The 20,413-nt window shown below is 42.2% G+C and overlaps 2 protein-coding genes across 7 annotated transcripts; one reads left to right on the top strand and one right to left on the bottom strand.

The window, feature by feature from the left end:
* Positions 1 to 1,026: 1,026 nt before the first annotated feature.
* NPRL2 (NPR2 like, GATOR1 complex subunit) lies at positions 1,027 to 10,721 on the bottom strand. 3 transcript variants are annotated; one of them, XM_083488756.1, is made up of 12 exons: positions 10,593 to 10,721; positions 9,736 to 9,821; positions 9,367 to 9,458; positions 9,070 to 9,238; positions 8,069 to 8,177; positions 6,969 to 7,105; positions 5,327 to 5,424; positions 4,513 to 4,549; positions 3,907 to 4,000; positions 3,313 to 3,430; positions 2,421 to 2,563; positions 1,027 to 1,609 (listed from the first exon to the last, which is right to left on the bottom strand). In XM_083488756.1, exons 2-12 carry the CDS (start codon positions 9,811 to 9,813, stop codon positions 1,542 to 1,544), a joined length of 1,143 nt encoding a protein of 380 aa, XP_083344882.1. In that variant the 5' UTR covers positions 9,814 to 9,821; positions 10,593 to 10,721; the 3' UTR covers positions 1,027 to 1,541. The 3 variants fall into 3 exon arrangements, with proteins under 3 accessions (XP_083344882.1, XP_083344880.1, XP_083344881.1); XM_083488754.1 differs by lacking the exon at positions 10,593 to 10,721 and adding an exon at positions 10,420 to 10,535; XM_083488755.1 differs by lacking the exon at positions 10,593 to 10,721 and adding an exon at positions 10,316 to 10,381.
* Positions 10,585 to 20,003, top strand: CYB561D2 (cytochrome b561 family member D2). 4 transcript variants are annotated; one of them, XM_083488795.1, is made up of 5 exons: positions 10,585 to 10,929; positions 11,724 to 11,885; positions 13,420 to 13,714; positions 15,731 to 15,768; positions 16,361 to 20,003. In XM_083488795.1, exons 3-5 carry the CDS (start codon positions 13,588 to 13,590, stop codon positions 16,862 to 16,864), a joined length of 669 nt encoding a protein of 222 aa, XP_083344921.1. In that variant the 5' UTR covers positions 10,585 to 10,929; positions 11,724 to 11,885; positions 13,420 to 13,587; the 3' UTR covers positions 16,865 to 20,003. The 4 variants fall into 4 exon arrangements, with proteins under 4 accessions (XP_083344921.1, XP_083344920.1, XP_083344923.1 ...); XM_083488797.1 differs by having other exon boundaries at positions 10,799 to 10,929; positions 13,502 to 13,714; XM_083488794.1 differs by lacking the exon at positions 11,724 to 11,885 and having other exon boundaries at positions 10,594 to 10,929.
* Positions 20,004 to 20,413: the final 410 nt, after the last annotated feature.

Here is a 20,413-nt window from a genome sequence, read left to right on the forward strand (position 1 = left end):
TTCGATATGACCCCATCAGATTTCTATATGTATGATGATGATGATGATGATGATACTTTTTTAATTATACCTCGCATTTCCCAGTTCAGAAAACCGGGCTCAGGGCGGCTAACAACAAATTTAAAACACTTAATTGATCTAGTTGAGGTTCCTGCATTGCAGGGGGTTGGACTAGATGACCACCGGGATCCCTTCCAACTCCACAATTCTATGATTTTATGAAGTTTCCCCTAACTATTGGCCATGTTGGTTGGGGATTGTGGTAGTTAGGAGTCCAATAACATTTGGAGGGCTGTATGTTCCCTTCCCTACTCTGGTTAGAGGAAACTATACACTGGACAGTGTTGGTCCTAGCCTGAGGAGACCACATTCATATCCCCACTTGGCCATGGCGCTTGATGTGTGATCATTATAAATCTTGCCAGAACTGAATCTGCCCTTCTTCACTCACACCTAAGTTGGGGAGGGAAGGCTAAACCTAATCCATCACATGGACTTCTAGAAAGCAGGTGAGTAGTAGTAATAGCAGCACCAAGACTGAAAGTAAGGCTCTATTTAAAGTATAACTTAGATCCATAACCTTTTTCCTTTCTTAAATATCAGGGAAGGTAAATATGGGAGATGGTTAACAGAATGCCTTCATCAATCATTACCCACAACCATCTTAGAGGCATGGCGGTTGGGTTAAGAGAATTCAGTAAAAGGAATACACTGCTCCAATATCAAAATACACGTCATCTAATAAACCCAGAGGTTTGGGATACACAAGTGGCAAATGATTTAATAAGAAGGGTAATTAAATATTAAATTGGAGACACCCAAGTAACCAAACCATTTCTATTTCATTGCAAGTGTCAAATATTTGTGTCCCCTATCTACTGCTTCTACACTTAAATTCTTAATTGCACAGAAACATGATTTGGTTCCACATTAGCTTTATAAGTTGCCCATTGTTCCTCCTCATTACCAGTAATACACAGGAAGGACTCAAAGCAATTGGGACAGGAACAAGGGTAATGCAATTATAATTATCTTTCTGTTTTATTTGTACAAGTCTGTTACAGAACTTTTTCCTTCAATACTTTACACAAGGAAAGGAATTATGCGATTTCTTGCTACTACAGGATAATACTGCCAGATTAATAACAACCAGCATTTCAGCCTTGTAAACACACATCCATAACGCCATGGGTAGCTGGGAACAGGTTTAAGCAGTCACCTGCCCCACTGCTCAACTTCATAGCATTGCAAAACTTGATTTAATTATTTTTTTAAACGAAAATGGAACTCCCGAAATTTCTTGATATACATCTGTGTGTTTTGCCCAGACAAATATGATATTCGCTAAAATGTGTATCTTCACTAAACAATCCAAAGAAATCCAAGTCCATCCAGCTCACTTGTTCCAGGCACCAATGGTGCATCATGCCACACAAGTTGAGCTATGTTGCTTTTAATGATTTCTGAAGAAATCATGAGCAGTCCCAGGCAGCACAGTAGTAAACAGGACATGATGAATAATCGCCCCCCTTTTTGGAGACTCATTTCCAGCAAACAATTATATTGGGGTCATTCTCCAGCCTTTCATCCAGCTCCCGATAGCTCATCCCTAAGGAGGAAACACAAAATACTGGTGAATGAGGATATAAAGTACTACTAATAGGACTCCATGGTGACAGATATATGAAAGTCCTTTTGAAGGTATGGGACCCCCTATCAGCCACAATTTTTTCAGCTGCCACTGACAGATCCTACTCCAAAACAAAAATCTAAAAGAATTTTGGAGTCAAGCCTGTTGGTAATAGCCTGCGGGAGGCTCTTAAGAGTCCAGTTCATTTACAACACAGCTATGGCAGCCTGATGAGGAATAGTAACTGGGCAAGATTTAGGGGCATTACTATTTCATATGTGTATACATATATACTGTGGGTATCCCTAATTCATTCTTTTGGTACACTCTTTGGTGCACCATGCTCTTTTCATGGTGGTGCCAAATCTGAATTGGAGGCATGCTAAGCGACATTGTTCCAGTTGTTCTACCCCTCATTTGTCTGACCACAGGGAAGAACAAGGAGAGCCTGAATAATCCTTGTCCCAGATGCATGCTGAATAATTTTTGTTCCTGTACCAGATTTGAGTTTGATTTTATTCTGAGAACCCCTTTTAAGCTGCACTGACAACCTCTCAGGGCTATATAAATACTCTAAGTAAATAAATAGTTCTAGGCATGTTGTGAAGCCATGCATTTCAACAGGCTTTTGCAGTGCAAGTTTTATCACTTGGGTGCTTTAGTCACTTTTACTATTGCCTACTTCATTGCTATGTTATGTTGTTTTTTTCTCCGATTTGCTGCTTGGTAGACTGTAAGCTATGTGCAGTTTCACTGCTGGGTGGATAAATATAGACGGATAATTCCTTACCTGTTTTACAGCAGATTTCATCATAGCTATGACAACCTGTGTACAGTCTGGCTGGATGACTTCTTTCATCCCGGGCTACTTTCACAGGATACTTCTGGAGCCGTCGAATAAGGCCCTTCATCAAGCCAAACTGGACGAGCTTCCTGAAAGAGAGAACTAAAACATTCAAGGAAAGGACATAGATTTATTAGATAAATTAAAGTTCTTTATATAGTCAAAGTTTGTGTAAATGGCATGATGTCCAAAACATGAATTCTCTGAGGACTAAACAGGAGTGCTCTCTCTCAGCTCTTTCACAATGGAGTTACTTGTGGTCAAAATTAGAATTAACAAAAATATTAAAGGGATATATTTCAGAAATGAAGAAAAAAATATGCAGATGATACAGTTTAAACTCTTAACAGTACTCATGGATTTGCGTCTAATAGGCAAACAAACCTGTTTGCGATTTAGGCATTAAAGTAACAGAGCAGATGCAATATTTATATCAGAAAACGTATTAAGCCCTATTTAAAGAATGTAAAACTTTGCTGTTAGGATGGCAAAAATTATATTTGTTCTTTTCAAGAACAATCCCTATGATCTCTGCAGGAGATCTAGAAAAGTCTCCGAGAATGAGTAAGTGGCTCATTCTGTTACTTGCTATAGTGAGCATTACTTTTTGTATTTTTGTAATTGGCAGAGTAAGCAGTGTTCTGATTATAGTGGAAAAGGTGAGGGTGCTTAAGGTATTTCATGAGCCCTACCCTCTGATTCTTTCCAATTTTATCCAAATCATGGTCTCCTCTTTTAGCCATCTGAAAACAGTAGCTAAGGAGGGTACAGCAAGGTAGTATGACTTGAAGAGTCATTCCTATGTGTGAAAATAATATAAAACAAGCCAGCCTCCAACCTTTCATCCACTCTCTGGAGCTGTAGGGTGTAGCGGCAAATGAGGTCTCGTACAGTTGTGCCAGGGCTCAGCCCACAGTAGAGCTGGAAAATGTCTCTCAAACTGGCTCGCTTGTGACCTATCCAAAAATTATACAAGAAAATGTATTGAAACATCTGGTGATCACACTTAAGTATATCCTAATTAAATACACCCAGCTAAATGTATTTCAAATATCATTTGCAACTGGAGGACACTCATGATCAATATATACCAATATATGACAAAAAGCATAACAGAAAATATGAAATGTACTAAGTGAAGCCAAATAACTACAGGGGCTACAAATAACCCACAAAATATCCAGCCAGGACGGATGCAAATTCATAAATGCTGCCAAATGTAGTCTACTGAACTGCCAGTGTTAACAATTAAATAGATCTATATAGCAGAACATCTCAGGAAGGGGCCTCGTTGTACAAATAAGTGTTTCTTTATGCTAAAGTGCCAGAAGTATATTAACAGAAGAAAGAGCTGGGATGCTGCTGGATGAGGATAACTACAAGATTGTGACTGATAACTCCAGACTACAGAAATCCTTATGCACTTCCATACCTGGTTTTGTGACATAAGAGAGGCATTCATCTTGAAGACATTTGTCATCCACCAGATCCTGGACTTTAGGTGTGGTACAATATACATTTGAGTACTGAGGAAGAAAGTGAGAAATCTCAGTACTTAAATCATTTCGGTTCCCATTGGAATTCATAACGATTGCTTGACAAACCCATCCCATCAGTAGTACACAGTGTCAAATAATGAACATGCCTGGGCTGAAGGATGTGAAAATTAAGATTACTTAGGAAAATTGCATAAAGCAAACAAGGGAAACTTTCTAATGCAGAATAGGCTATACAGTGGAACCTCTACTCACGTCCACAATCCGTTCCGAAGGCCTGTCCTTATGGTGAAATGGGGCGCCGTTGTGCGCAGGCGCGGGCGGCGATTGCCCACTTCTGCACATGCACGAATGGCAATCACCGCTCCTGCACATGCGTGGACAGCAGCAAACTTGCCGGTTACTTCCGGGTTTGCCGTGGTTGCAACTTGGAACGTCTGCGAGTGGAGGCGGTTGTAAGTAGAGGTTCTACTGTATGTGCATTTATGAACTAGACATCCCATTGCTTAAAATCAACTCAATCACTTACCCATTAAACTCACCTGAAGTATGGAAACTAGAGTCACTACTCCATAGTATCTGAAAAACATGACAGCCATTAGAAATAAACCCATGCTAAAACTTCATGCACCAAAAGAGTGCAAAAGTATACAGTAGTGCAAATAATATACTTGATATAATTTCCATACAGATCCTATAGTAATACTGAAGACATTAGGACAGGATAGACGCTTAACATGCAGGAAATGTGTTAGCTTTAGCTAACATAGTGTTAAGTGCATCCTGCAAAATTTCTGTAACCCTAAAAATAACACTTACTTTCTAAGACAGGCACTGGGATTTCTGCTTGGCTGGTATTCACTATGCTTCTTTACATGAAAGACACGCCCCCATCACAGACAAGAGCGGGAAAGGCACAAGTTTGCACAGTGCAGTCACAAGTAGTGACTTGCATGTGTGAAAAATATTTGTGAGACTCCAAAATATGTGTGACTCTAAATGCTGCACCCTAAAGGACATCAGTTCATTATCTAAAGTTAATTGACACCAGGCACAGGATTCTTCAAATTTCCACATTTTACACTTCATGCCTACACACACACACACACTTTTCAAGTTCGGAGTAAAACATTTAGTGTCTAGTTTAGCTCTGAATCCAGGCTTTGTTTGTTTGACTTTTTGCTTTGGATGATTGTGCTTGAATTGCAGACAAAGTAAAAGGTGGTAGAGCAAAGAGAGAGCTAAAAGAAGTGGAGGACAGGAAAACAACAGGGTTGAAATCTACTGAATCTAAAAATCCCAACTGGTTTGCAATCAAGCTAATGCCCTGTTTTCCCTTTGGCACCTGGTACTTACAAGAGGTTCTGGACAGCAATTCGAACCAAATTGAGCTCCACGTCTGCCTCAGCTGAGATTTTCTGAACATGCCGAAAACCATCAATGTATGGCAAGATCTTTGAAGAGAGCATATGCATATAATGCAAGGCTAAGCAGGGATGTACATGCACAAGCACACTTTTCACACAACTAGGAAGACAAGGCTGGATCATCTCAGAATTGACATGAATGTAGAAGGCTCAAGTGACATCTGAACTCAAAAAATCTTCACTTTCAGTATCCAGGTCAGAACCAGGGAAAGCAGTAAGGTAACAGTATTAAACGTGTGTGAACATTAAGTATTTAAGAATGTTTGCCTGCATCTCATTACCCCTTTTCCTTTATAAACCAGCATTTCCCAAACTTTATTGACACCATGATGAGCTTATAAAGTTGTCACTGACCTCAACCCAAATTCTTAGGAATGTACGTGAAATAGCAATACATAATCAACATTTGTTAATCATAAGTCACCACTACTAGGAATAAAAAAACAAAAACAAATCTCTGATTAAATACAGAGATTCCTCACTGGCAAGGGAGGTGCACTCTGTACATGCCCATGCCCTTTACTTCTGAATCTTAAGAGTTCTTAATTATTCCCCTCCCCACTATACCTCAAACTTCTTTTTGACCCCTAGGTCTTCATTCATCCCCTGCACATCAACCATGGGGTAATGCTGCTTTAAACTGACCAAAGGTAAAGGTAAAGATAAAGGACCCCGACAGTTAAGTCCAGTCACAGATGAATCTCGGGTTACGGAGCTCATCTCACTTTACAGGCCAAGGGAGCTGGCATTTGTCCACAGGCAGTTTTTCTGGGTCATGTGTCCAGCATGACTAAGCCGCTTCCGGCGCCACGGGACACCAAAACCAGAGCAGCGCACGGAAACGCCGTTTACCTTACTGCCGGAGCGGTACGTATTTATCTACTTGCACTTTTTGGTGTGCTTTCGAACTGCTAGGTTGGCAGGAGCAGGGACCGAGCAATGGGAGCTCACCCCGTCGTGGGGATTTGAACCACTGACCTTCTGATCAGCAAGCCCAAGAGGCTCAGTGGTTTAGACCACAACGCCACTCGCGTCCCCTTAGAGGACTTTTTCCTAAGGTGTACTATACGAGAGAAGTGCGTTCCTGTCCACCCTCCAGGCAACATGACAAAAGGAAGCAATTATTAAAGTAGAAGTAACACAAACCCAACTATACAAGTTCATTTCAGCAGTATTTGAAGTCATCTGTGACTAGTGTTTCAGATTCTACAAAGTTTGATATTGGAGGCTCCTCTCATTGTTAAATTCTGGGGAATAACCTTCTCATGTGTACCATTCAGTGCTCATTGAGAAAAATGAATAAGTAAGTATAAGAGTAACAAGTTAAAGGGAAAGAAAAACAGGCACACCTTACAGAAACACATTTCTTCTCAGAAGACTTGCACAGGATCAGGCTGCCTAAAAATCACATATTTCTTGTGATAATTTGCTGATTGACTTTAATGGCCAGCCTCTCCCACAAAATTCTATGGCCAGGCAAGGTTAATTAGCTGGGGTGGGGACGGGGACTGTGAAGATGCCTTTGCTACCATCACACTACTGTATTAAACAAGACAATTGTGGGTACCAACCTGCTGAGTGGTGAGATCCCACTGGGAATTGAAGAAGTCATCCTTGTCTTGGGTGAAGACAGGAACGTCATATTCCTGCACAATGGGGGGATCTGGGCGTTGCTCAATCACTTTCAGGTGAATGGTGTTTGATTCATCTGTATGAAGGAGCAAAAGAGGACAGAGCTAGGGACTTCTGAAGATGTTTTGCTGCCTGAAGCAAAGTACAAAATGGTTCCACCCACCCCAATCTATGTACAGAAGTTCATTGAGCTGGCAGCTGAATCTTAACACTGGTTGACAGGACAGCTGCAATTGGAACACATGGACCTCTGCACTGCACTCTGATGCTGTGACTTTTTAAATATAGCACAACTGGGGTGGTTCTACCCTGAGAGCATACAAATTAGAACAATGTTCCTGAGCCACTCCCGGCTCTTTTGGGATGATGGCAGAATATAAGTTTAATGAAATAAATGATTAAGAAATGTAAACCAAAACATCTTAGCTAAATCTTTTGAAGTCTGAACTTGAGTTTGTTGCTTGGTTCCCAACTGCAAAGTCATCAGATGGTGGGAACAAAAGGGTCCCTAGAAGCAGACAGGATTGCATGCCTGAAACAGGAAGCGGGAGCCTGATGAAATTAGAACAATGAGCTAATCCAGATTAATTGAACAATGACAACCAACAACTTCTCTTTTTTTGCACTCTTGGTCATGAGAGCCAGACAACAGCTGACAGGAAAATAAAGGCGTCTGAACATCAGAAATAATTAATCTATGACAGGAAGAACTTGCTTGAAAGTCCAACTTTTAATGGACATTTCTGCCATTCTCTTGAAGCTAACAAAAACTAAACTCAAGGGAATCAATATAGGATTTAATATTCATATACCACCCTTTCCTGAAATACACCACATTCTACAGCAACTGGACTACTTCTATCTTTCAATAACTGGAGGAAAAAAGAGAGAGAGCAACACAACTCTAAGTGCTCTCCTGCTCTGAAAGTGCCACACTTCCATCTTTCCCTGCATTTCCTCCAAGAATCACTTGCAAGCTTGCAACTTAACATGCAATTTGAAAAGGAGCATTTGCTGCTACTTTTTTGTTGACAGTTACCTATAGGAAGAGTGCATTTGCCAGTGGCATTTAGTTCCTCAAGTAGGATGGTCATGATGGGTATCAACTTCTGTTTGCTCTCATCAGTGGAAATGAAGCCACTCTCAAGCTAGGAAAGAGCAAAGTCGATGATTAGCCCCAACCAAAATGCAACTTTAAATATACCAAGAGAAGCAGAGGTAGTAGTTTGTGCTGAAAGTATCCCATACTAAATAAAAATATTTCATGGGGAATGTGCATGTATATATGTGTGTGTATGTAAACAAACACACCCCCACACACCTTTTTATACAATAATGGGAGAAACTTCCCCATTAGTGCAACTGCAGGATAGGTAACAATCCTGCAGCAGTTGTGTGATATTGGTATAAACTTAACAAAGTGGTACAAATGTAATAAGGTGGATAGGAAGATATTCCTGCTTCTAAAGCAGCAGCCCTGAAACAAGAGAAAAGGCTATATGCTTCTTGAAGCAAACAGGCAAATAAACAGGAGATGTGTGCTTTTGAGACTGGTGGCAAGGGAGAAAGTATGTATCATTGAAATTTTTTTTAATTAGAAAAGAACATCAACATGGTAGAACACTGTTGCAAGGAATTAGATAATTGCACAATTTCTTCTCAGAAGATGACAGAAATACTCTTGTGGTAAAGTAGGTAAATATTCACACTTTACCAACCTTAAAGATGATATATAAACTCTTCAAAAGCAACTGCACAGTACCCTAAGAAAGAACAGGGAGAGTGCTCTGCCAGGTCATCAGTGATGTCACAGGTACTCTCCAACAGGTATCTGTGACAGTCACACACATCTATCATAGTAGCACTGGTTGCACGTTTGGGTGGTCCATTTCAGAGTTCAGCAGGTGCAATTCAACAGAAAAAGAAAGAAAACACAACAATAAAACAAAGCAGAGGACACTTTAAATTAAGCTTTCATGTTGCTAAAATATGTGATCTGTACATCCTCTTGTGGAATGGCATATTTGTGTCATGTCTAACCTCTAGAGTGGTAAGATAACCTGCCAGTTTCTTCACTATAGGCTCCAGTGCACAAGTCTTAGCTCTAGCATCACAAACGAAGCCAAGGTTGAAGAGCAAGGCATTCCGGCTGTACTTCTTATGCTCAATGCAAACTGGACAACCAATTAGCTTTTTCCCCATAGCTGTACTGTTGGAAAGAGAGAGAATGTATTTTAATGTTATTGAATATAATATTTTTGTGCTACTTTGGCACAGATGGGCATGATTAAAGGGTAAGGGTGGTCTACAAGACTCATGTGGATTTTTTCTACTTACACAGTGATGAGCTTGTTTTGCAGTTCTGGTTTGGTGATGATATAGACCTGAACTGTATCAAAGAGCTCTCGGGAAATGAAATCCTCTGGTACCTGCAGGGTCAGAAATTAAATCTGCAGATCAGTAGTCGCAAGATGAGATCTATGGACTCCTTTGAAACCTATCTAAACATATTTTTATAAATCAGTTTTCCACTGTCAAGGAAGCACTATGCTGCAGAGAGCGACCCCAGAGAATAGCTGCCACTCAGAGTAGACAGTACTGGGCTCAATGGACAAATAATCCAACATAGCATAAGGCAGCTTTCTGAATGTCCCACAACTATATACTGACCAGTTTCTTTATACCATGATGTCTGGTACCACTAACCTGATATGTTATCTTAGGCCCAAGTGTTGGGTGGAATTCACTGAAAAAGATACACTCAATTCTGCTGCTGACTTCCATAGCGGTAACTGCAAGAGATCAAGTATACACAACTGATGATACTCCCAAGTAAATACCTCATAATTTTAAGAACTGTTATTTGTAATAGGGAGGGAACTCCACAAATCCAGAAAGATGACAGGAAGGGCACGACTTCTTGTAGCTGTTAACCATGTCTCCCTCAGTTATGTACAACATCCCATCATATAGCTCTTATAAGTCTCTGAGGACTTTTATTCATGTTTAAGTTATGCAAGCTTTTCCACATATAAAGGAGCAGTGACAATCAGTGTGATTTCCTGCTGCAGCTAAACTCTCCTTTCCCTCTCCCCTCAGTTCAGGAGGGCTTCCCTGGCTCAGCTCAGGCTGAGCTTTGAACCCCTCACTCTCCTTAGCTCAGTTTTCCTTCTAAATTGTTACACTTCCGGCTGGCAAAAGACACTGGGGGAAAATTGTTCCTGTGTAGGAAACTCCAGGTTCATTGGTAAGTGGGCAGACAAGTAAGAGCTACACTCGCACACACATTTCCCCAGGGAACTCTGCACAAACGGGCGAAACAGCCTGCAAGCGCCCCCTCCCTCCTCCCCAAGTGAACGAAGAACAGCACTGAAGGAAAGGCGCACTCACCGGCGACCGAGAGAAGAGAGCAGCAAGAGCACGCATGCGCACACTATAGTCCCGCGTATGGTCAGAGTCGGGGAGAACGCTTGGCTTTTCTACGCAGGCGCAAAACATCTGGGCGCACAGGCGCGCGCGCGAGAGAGATAGACTAACGTTATGGCGCATGCGCATGCCATCACCGTTTTATCTGGCCTAGTGGCGAGACTGCTGTCCCGGAGATGCGCGCACATAGATTTCTCTGACTCCCGATAAAACGAATGGCAATTCCAAACAAAGGAGCCGTCGAGGAGAACTTGCCCAGGTGGTCACGTGTCTTATCAGGTTGAAGGCTTCATTTGACAGAACTTCGCCCGTGATGGACAGCGAGGCTCAGCCTCTCAGATGCGGAGGATGACAGTCAGGGTAGGCGGGCCCTAGAAGGCCAGTCTCGGCCTTGCCCAATCAGCAGGTGGCGCTTGCTTCCTCTGCTTCTATCGGAGTTCCTGCTCCCTTGCGATGCGGATCATCCGCGAGCAGGTAGGTGAAATCCGCGCTCCCCGGGATCTACTGTTGGATACGGGTGTGTGTGTGTTTGGACTAAGGAACTCGGTGTGTATGCGAACCCAAGGTGGGCGGCGGCGTGGGTCGAGATCTGCCCCCTTCTGCACAGCTGTCGTGGGTGGGGCTGTTCCTGTGACTTGAAGCCTTGCTGGTGATGCCTTTGTGTGACCCGCATCTTCGATCTTGGCAAATCGGCACCTGAAACCCAGAAATCCCAGGGTGGGTAGTGGCGCCCACCCTGTGGAACGCCCTCCCATCAGATGTCAAAGAGATAAATAATTACCTGACATTCAGAAGACATCTTAAGGCAGCCCTGTTCAGGGAAGTTTTTAATATGTAACGCTGTACTGTTTTTAACACTGATTGGGAGCCGCCCAGAGTGGCTGGGGAAACTCAGCCAGATGGGCGGGGTATAAATAATAAATTATTATTATTATTATTATTATTATTATTATTATTATTTTATTATTATCTCCTGCTCCTCAAAATCTCGCTTTCTGAAGAGTTAGGAGGAGGGGCGGGTGCCTTATCCGAGGAGAATGTGCTTTTGGATTAGGGAAGATTGGGTCCTCCCAATGACTATCGAATATATAAATATGTATATAAGCATATATGATATACAATATACCGTATATTAAACGGGGGTCTGAAGGGTCTGTGGGTGTTCCCCCCACCCCTGTAATTTGGCAGACTGGGTATCCTCCCTCCGCAAATGAATAGGGTGGGGGAAGAATCATGAAGCACGCTAAATCTCGCTCTGCCATTCATAGTGCACAGAAAGAGATCCGGATCAGACTCTGCAATAACAGGTTGCTGAGGGGAGATGAATGAGCAATGGCGACTCTACCACATTTTCATACTTAAGACAACAGGATCAGTGTCCTGACACAACATCTGATCTGTGGCAGCAGGTTTAAAAGAAAGGGATGCTGGTGAGAGTGAATATACTGTATTTTCCTCCTGAAGTGGGCTGTGGTTTAATTACTGCTTAAATAAAATACACTAAATTGGATAAGCACAAATGCCATCCGGTTATAAGATCAAGCATAGAGGTGGTAATTTCACTGTTTATGGCTTCCTGGGTTTGAACACTTATTCATACTACTTTGGAAACTACTGAATGAGCTCTCTCTCTCTCTTTTACTCTTTTAAAAGGGAGTGTTCACTCTGACTGACAATATAATTCTCTGTTTGAAAAGAAGTGAATGCATCTCTCATTTGCCTGTGGTCCCTTTGAGTTTAATTTCGGTGTCAATCTCATTTCTTTGTTAATCCTGGGGTGAAACGAGGCTTTATTTCACCCGGGTCAAAGACCCAGTTTGGCAGCCCTCCACATGCATTTGCACACACAGGCTAGGAGCCTCAATGGTGCCACTCTGGAGACACTACTGGGGCAACCCCCCCCCCAATACGTTAACCCTGGTTAACCCTATGATGTCATTCCAGTAAGAAGGTGGATCTGTAGAGGGTGCAAAGGAGAGATTACCAGGGCTTGGACCTTGCTTCAGCTCTCCACTCAGGGTTGCTTCATCTGGGACAAAATTCATGTAGAGAAAGCAGTGCAACCCATGTGTACATAAGATGTTTGCAGTTCTCTTGTATTGCCACATTAAAAAAATATCTGGAACCCCCCCCCCCATTCCGCCACAGGTTTCTGGTGTGTTTAATCAATAATAACTTGGATTAATCAATGATAATCCAGGAAGCAGAATAGGACTATAGTTTACGTATTAAGCTTTGCATGAACCAGGGAGAATCTGTTAGGTGTTTCAGTTGGTGCTGGTGGCTAAATATTTGTTCAAGAGCTCTAACCTTAATTCGGGAATTCCATGAGGAATGTAAAGAAAAATGTGGTTATGCCTTAGCCTGCCAAATGCCTCCACGTTTCAATAACATTACTCCATGGAGCTGCAGTATCAATACTTGCTGTCATAAAATGAAACATGTCTGTGACTCAACAGGCTTTCTTAGCAAACCAGTAATAAGAGTGGTGTAACTCTTGTAGTGCTTTATACTGGCTTTGTAGTTTGCCAGTGTGTCCTAGTTTCTCCCTGGTGAAAGGCGTCTGCCCTGCTGCAACCATGGGAGTGGGAGACTTTTTTTCTACTGCACTAATTCTGGTGAGAAGATGTGCTAAGACAGCACATTTTGTGTACATGCCAGGCAGAATGTGGCATGGGCAAATGTTTCCCTTTAGTACCACACTGTCACAGGTATTGCAGTTACAATGAGGGAGGGAGAAAAAAGAATGGGCATGATGAAGGGGAGAGTTCAGCTGACTTCCTGAAATAGCCCATTGCTATTGCTAATAAATTAAGCAGATGGTGGGGAACAAAGTCTTCTTTTGCAAGCCAGGATTTTTCTTTAGTCTGCCCTTAAGATTCACCAGTGAAAGTTATTGCTGGGCCTTGTGCCATCTTATGACAGATTTTTTGGTGTTAATAGCTTTGCCTGTCTTTTTCTCAGATAACTAACAGAAGTATGAGAAGTATGTTTTCCCCATCAGCACAATAACATTCTATAGTTTCCCCCTCATGTGCTGGGGAAGCTGGTACATGCTGCATACAGAAAAAGGAAGCTGGTAACTGGTGAAGGGTGGAAGGTCAAGATCCTGTCAACTGTGCTGGAGAAGACATGGCTCTGACTGTTGAAACAGAATCGCGAATATACCACTCTCTCAGAGCTGTCTTTGGTGCTACTGCGCACCTTGCCTCACTTGGATTTACCATCTTCGTAGCTGTGGTGGCTAGACCTGGATCAAGTAAGTAGGATGCAATGATAGGTGCATTGTTAAATGTGCTCCAATACCTGTGCATAGGTTTGATTAAAAATTAAGACGTGGGCAGATATACACTCAGTCAAAATTCTGTCTTGAGTGTGAGTAAAGGATGTTAGTCATTTGAAAGTAAGACTTATAGTCCAGCACTTTGTAGAACTGATTTCAGGTGGTTTAGGCCTCACTCTTCATATAGCCAACATGATAGGCTTCTGAATCATCTAAGCTTTCTAGGGCGCTTCTGCTCTTAAATATAATTGTTTTACAGGGCCTAAACTGATAGAAATAGCTTCTGCCTGACATAACACATAGGATGGTGTCTCAGTCCTGCAAGAAACCTGTGCATGCTCCTGATGCACATTTTAATGTTCATCCCCTTCATGGTGTTTTTCCAAACCTTATGTGAATTAGGAGGACCATCCACATGAAGTTTACATGTCTGTGACTACAGTCTTTGATTATTGCCTGGAGAGAGTTTGGCCGGTGCACTTTACTGACGAATAGTGTAGCATTTCTGTTTTTCCATTACAAAATGCAACACATGAGCTCTGTCACAGTAAACCAATCCTTTGCAACATCTCCTGTTACTAACTTTGCACTCCTAGATGTTTTATGAGAATAAACTTTGAGCCTCTCTCTGTTAAATGAGTCTTCTAATGAAATATGATCCTTTAACATAACAAAAGCTTTAGACAAGATCACTAGGCCCATTTTCAGTGATGCCTTAGGTATTTTGGCATAGGGCACTGCATTCCCATTTGCAGTCTCAGCAAAGCACATGCGTTGAACCAAAGGTGAGACTGCGAACGCCATCTTGGTAGTCAAGATGACCCTGAAACTAATTGGTAGTTGTTGCAACAATGAGCTCACCTATATATGCACTTGCTTTGTTACAGACTAATTGGATTGCTTTGATGCTATGCTTATCTGTGGGGCCTGGGATACTGGGTTCTTGGCCCACAGAGGGGAACTATCTGTAAGCCTTAGATCAGGCTTCCTCAAACTCGGCCCTCCAGCTGTTTTTGACCTACAACTCCCATGATCCCTAGCTAGCAGGACCAGTGGTCAGGGATGATGGGAATTGTAGTCTCCAAACATCTGGAGGGCCGAGTTTGAGGAAGCCTGCCTTAGATAGTTTCCAGCTATGTCCTCACATGGATTGATGAGAAGTTCTGGTCAAACAAAAGTATGCCGTCTTTTGTATAAGTAATGCTTAACTTACTAGCACTTTGTGGACAAGTCATGATTGCTTCCTGCTGTGGTGTTCCCCCCATGTCTTGTAATGGCAGTGGGGCTTTGCAGGCTGTGTTGTAAGTTTATACCTTTCTTTAATAAAGCACTAGAACTGGCCATTCTGGTGTCTTTGATTTTCTCTTTTGGTATCTCTGCACCAAACCACTCCCACTGGCCCTCCTTTGGGCTGCAGATCAGAACAACACACCACATTGCTCAAAATATTTGATTTTTTAAAAAGAGGGATATAATCTGTGTTGTGCCAGATTCTAAAAACACTGATCCCTGTTGCACCTACAACCCACAATTTAGTGTAGCATAAGGTTTCGTGACCACAAATTTTATACCACTGTAAATCTGTTCCATCTTTAAGGTACCACAATGCTTATCTTTTTCCTGCTACAAAGTAAATGGCAACCTTTCCAGAATTCATATGCAATTCCACAATGTGTTTGGAGTGCTGTATTGCATTTCTTTCAGCGCTTTTGATTTTGAAGTCATTTTGTTATGTCTGTTTTGGGGAAAGTTTTGCTCTACCCTGAACCTCACGTGAGAAGGAATGACAAAGGGATCCAAATTGAAGTATATAAAAATGTGTGATGGCTTCTCTCCAGCAACAATGATTCTAGTACACTTAGCATTTCCACACAATTGGATTAATTCTAGGATTTAAATGGATGTATCCTATTTCCAGAGCAGGTAGCACATTTTCAGCTGTATGCTAACTGATTGTCTACAGGGACTCACCTTGCTTTTGTTTCTTTCCAGGCTTGTTCTCCTGGCATCCTTTCTTAATGTCTCTTGCGGTAAGCCAGCCACAGGCATTCTTTACAACCATCTTCCTAAATAACTAATTATAACCTTACCTTATCTATTTCGGGCTTTGTTTAGTGGACTGAATAGTCTGAGAAAAGGCTGGAGGCAGCTTATTGTGGAGTAAGATGGAAATTCTGTGCTAAGGAATTGGAAAAGGCAGAGGTGATGCAGTTGCTCCTGCCTGTTGTGGGACTCGAATCCAGAATTCCCTACTGGTAGATAGGATTAAAATATGAGATAATTATCCCTTCCTTTTCTGTGTGCAGCTCACAAAGCTTTTATCTTCTCCTTTGCTGATGAGGATCGCTATAAAATTTGTACCAGCCAGATGGGCGGGTATTATTATTATTATTATTATTATTATTATTATTACCACCTTTAGAAAAGAGATAAGCCTTTCCATGACAGAACAATTTCTTCTCCAGTATTTGGCAGGAATTCCCAAGTTATTACACAAAGTTAAATGTTGGGGGAAAGCAAGGAAGCTTTTGTTCTTGTTAAGCTGGGAATGAGTGCAATTTTACCATTGGCTAAATGTAATGTAACAAACCATAGTGATGTTGTCTTCTTTTGCCTCTCCAGTTTTCTTTCCTGATGACAGAAGCCCTTCTGACTTTCTCTCCAGAGAGCTCCCTCCTCCAGTCCTTCTCCCGGAAGGCCAAGGTCCGCTTCCATTGGGCTTTACAGTTGCTCTCACTCACCTGTGCAGTGTTGGGCTTGGCCATCATCAGCTATAACAAGTACCGCAAGGGGAAAGACCACTTTGTCACCTGGCACGGTTTGACTGGCTTGCTGACTGTGCTGTATGCTACCATGCAGTGCATGGGGGGCCTTGCTCTGCTCTACCCCAAGCTGATGAAGAACTGGACACTGAGCAAACTCAAGCTTTACCACGCCACATCAGGGCTGATTGGTTACATTCTTGGCTGTGCCAGTTTGATGCTGGGTATGTGTTCCTTGTGGTTTACCATATCTGTAACTGGAGTCTCCTGGTATCTGTCCATGCTGTGTCCTATCCTCACCAGCCTGGTTATCATGAACCAAGTGAGCAATGCCTACCTCTATCGCAAAAGAATCCAACCTTAAAAGCCATCCTGAAACAGACAGCTTGTGGGATCTCTGAAGAATTCCTGCATTGTCAGTAAGGAGTCAGGTGGTCTTACAAGGCAGTGGGACTGAAGAATCTCTTTTTACTTGCCTATAGCATCATATGGTATTTTATGTAATTTCTGACTTTTCCCTGTTAAAATCCTGGAGATGCCCATCCTGTTGAACCAGCTTCCTTTTGGTGCCAGTGTCCATGTAGCATTTTCTTTTCTCTGTCAAAATACCTCTGGAAATATGGCCAGTGCTGAGTAAGTAGCCCAGTTGCACTCTGCTGGTGCCTCCCTGTGTAAGAACACCAAGTATTGCTTAGGTCGTTCTTGATTCAGGTAGCTGCTGAAATCCTTCTTTTACACACACACACACACACACACACACACACACACACACCTCGGCTGTTTTAATATACTATCTCTTGGTAAACTGTTTGGGGTTCAGATGTCCTGGTTTGGGTATCAGATTGAACCTTTTAGCACTCTGAATAAGGGAAGGACTGATCTCTCTCTAACACAGTTGTAAAGGCCTGAGTTTCTGTCTAAAAAAATCTGTCCTGACTGTGCAGTGCTCTAAGCTGTATTAGAAATGACAAGGTAATTTGAGCTAGGCAGGATCTAAACATATTACATGCTTTAAAAACAAAGCTGCCTTGTATGGAGACTCTACAACCAGAAAGTGGCATGGGAGGACAGAGGGCCTAACATTTCTCATTTTTTAATGCTCAAGAACACCAGACCACCCGTCTAGCAGGTTTTCTCCCCAGCAGGATTCAAAGTGCATGTTAGCATGTAAGTGTAAATTATTATTACTGCTGCTTTATCTGTTCATAGCCTTGTAGCTAAAGCTCTCAGGGGGATTTACATAAACAGTTTAAAAACCAAACCTGATCAACTATATGTGTTAGACTGGCTAAGTAACTTCACTTCCTGAAATAGTAAAGTGGCTCAGATGTGGATCAATTAGCCATTGGCGTTTTCCAGAGACAATTTGATGTGAAGAGACGGTGGTTGACATGTAGAGCATTTTGTACAACCTGTCTTAGGTCTAGACAAACATTAGGAGATACTTGCCATTTCCTTCCACTGTTATAATATTCTGAGGGCTGCAACTCCTTCACTACCCACCTTCTCTCCTGTTGTTTTTTTTTTTACTCTTAGAAGTCCTGTCATTCCATGTCTGCACCACTCAGTTCAATGTGGCTTAGTCCCCTGCTACTCTGGACTGCACTGCAGGCTTGTTTAACTGTGCTTGCCTTGTGTTTGTGTGAAAGTAGGGGGAAAGGAAGAAATTGCTACTGTGTCCTCCCTTCTATCCCCACTCTGGCTCTCAGTAGTCACTGTGGCCTTTTCTTTGGTCAGCTGCTATAACAGCAGCCATTTTGAGAGCAACTGCTGCCTAGAAAATAACAGGCAAACACTGAGAACCAGGAAGAAGAGGGGCAGCACAGTGATGGATTCTCCTCCTCCTCTTCCCTGGTGGAAAGATGTGAGGCGGGCAAAAGTTTCATGGGCATATGGTATACTGAACTTGAGAAAGGCTTTCAAGAATTGGGTATAACCGAGTCTGTGTTCTCTTCTTTACACTGATGACTTCTGGGTTCCTTCTTTCAGGTTGACGCGTGCACTGTTCATGAGAAAGCTTCACGGGCAAAAGCACAATACTATGTAAGCTTAGGAATTTCTCCTTGAACTTCTGGCCTAGTGGTATAGGTTCTCATAATCTTTTATCCTATACCTGGAATGGTATACCACAAGACCACATTATTACCTGAAACTATTCCTGATAGAGGGAAGCTTACAGCCCGGCAAATGTATTTATGCCCTCTCAAGGTGGAGAAGAAACCTGCTCAGTCCTTTCCCTTCTCGGTGTACAGAATTTCCATTCACTCTTGTGTTATGGTAGATGAATAGTAGCTTCATTTTATGGCTAGGTAAGCAAAAGGGAGCTCTGATGTCCAAAGGTTTCCCACTGATCCAAGCACAGAGGTTAGAATAGTATCTGCATGGCTATCTTCTTTTGTAGCTCTTAGACCAAAACTCCCAGCATTTGATGTCTCATGAGTCACAGTATTTAACATAGACGATCCTGCAAACAGGAACATGGAAGCAGAGTGCTGAAATACAGATAAGCGCTCTTCTTTTTTCAGACTTGGCACAGTTTGCCGATACATGACAAGTTTTGCACAAGTGTAACATGTGTGATCAACACTTGTGTTGATCTACATACAATCTCTGCGTGGAAATGCTTTCTACACTGGAATGTTGAGGCACTCAGAAAAGCTTCTGGATGGGCTGATGGTACTTACTGGTAATCTCTTGCAGTTCCAAGGCAAGGATAAAACCCAGTTGCTTTTTTATCATTAGCTAACAGCTGACTTCCAGATTTGATTTGCTTGCAGCATGTTAAAGTGGCTTCAGCCAAAGTGCACACAAAGGTTCCCACCAGCTGTGGGACTAAATCAAGGAAAGGAGTCTTTGTTTTGCTGGCTGGGAAGAAGAGAGAATAACTGCCTTAGCAAAGAACGAGAAAATGGGCAAAGCTGGGCCCCTTGTTTAATGGGATTGGAAGAAGCACCATGGTTGCAAGGAGATAAGACACTGGCCCTGACCTAGATAAAGTTAATCATGACTAAAGCTCTTTGAAACCTATGAAAGAATGTGACTACCTGAAGTCCCATTGTTTTCATCTTCCAGTGGTTATGTACCTTAGATGTCCTGTGCAGCATCATTTACTTAAACATATAGTTTGCCATAATGTATTATGTAAAAATGCTACATTTTTATGGACTAGAGTACCTGGTTATCTTTTCTATGGAGCCCATGGTCCCCACCTTTTCTTGCGTCTATGCGATACCAGTCCTTTCAGTGACAACTGCGACAGGCATTATGTCAGCAGGAATGCTTCATTTTCACCAGTTACATGGATTGATTTGGCTGAAATATATATTGCTGTTACTGAAACATCAAGCGGTCTGCCAAGTCTGAAACTGCACCAACGAAGATCGTTGTTTGCACTGGACTGTTTGTGATGAGTATATCTGCCAGGCAGGTGTACCCATCAATGAGCTTGATCAAAGAAAGGTAATCAAGAGTTCTCTATTAAATAAAGCTTTTGAACACCTGTAGTGGCTCTGGCATGTTGCCTTTTTATTTGTTTTTGCTCCCTTCTGATCCACTAAGACAAGATATCCTCAAGCAGAGTTCACGAGATACCTAGTATCTGCAGATAACATTGCTCTTTCTTGTTGGCATCACATCAGTTAATAACAATTTTATTATGCCCTAGTCAGACCTCATCTAAAGTACTGTCTACAGTTCTGGGTGCTGCATAGGCAAATTGGAACAGGTTCAGAAGAAGACACCAAAAATGGCTAGTGGGGTAGAAAGCCAGTCTCACGAGGAAGGATTGAAAGAACTGGCATGTTTAATGATAGCACTTTTCAAATACCCAAACGTCCATTACACAGAAGAGGGAAAATACTTGTTCCCTGCAATCCCAGAGGACAGGACTAGATCTAATAAGCAAGGGAGGGCT

The sequence above is a fragment of the Podarcis liolepis genome (assembly GCF_965112155.1).
Source record: "Podarcis liolepis genome assembly, chromosome: 2".
Classification (NCBI taxonomy): Eukaryota; Metazoa; Chordata; class Lepidosauria; order Squamata; family Lacertidae; genus Podarcis; species Podarcis liolepis.

Excerpts from the sequence above, each read along its gene's own strand:
- NPRL2 (XM_083488756.1), bottom strand. The coding sequence starts at position 9,813 with ATGGAAGTCAGCAGCAGAATTGAGTGTATCTTTTTCAGTGAATTCCAC. Across the intron at positions 9,459-9,735 it reads GGCCTAAGATAACATATCAG|GTACCAGAGGATTTCATTTC; the intron begins GTTAGTGGTACC and ends CTGACCCTGCAG. Across the intron at positions 3,431-3,906 it reads CTCTTATGTCACAAAACCAG|GTCACAAGCGAGCCAGTTTG; the intron begins GTATGGAAGTGC and ends ATTTTTGGATAG.
- CYB561D2 (XM_083488795.1), top strand. The coding sequence starts at position 13,588 with ATGGCTCTGACTGTTGAAACAGAATCGCGAATATACCACTCTCTCAGA. Across the intron at positions 13,715-15,730 it reads GGTGGCTAGACCTGGATCAA|GCTTGTTCTCCTGGCATCCT; the intron begins GTAAGTAGGATG and ends GTTTCTTTCCAG. Across the intron at positions 15,769-16,360 it reads CTTTCTTAATGTCTCTTGCG|TTTTCTTTCCTGATGACAGA; the intron begins GTAAGCCAGCCA and ends TTGCCTCTCCAG.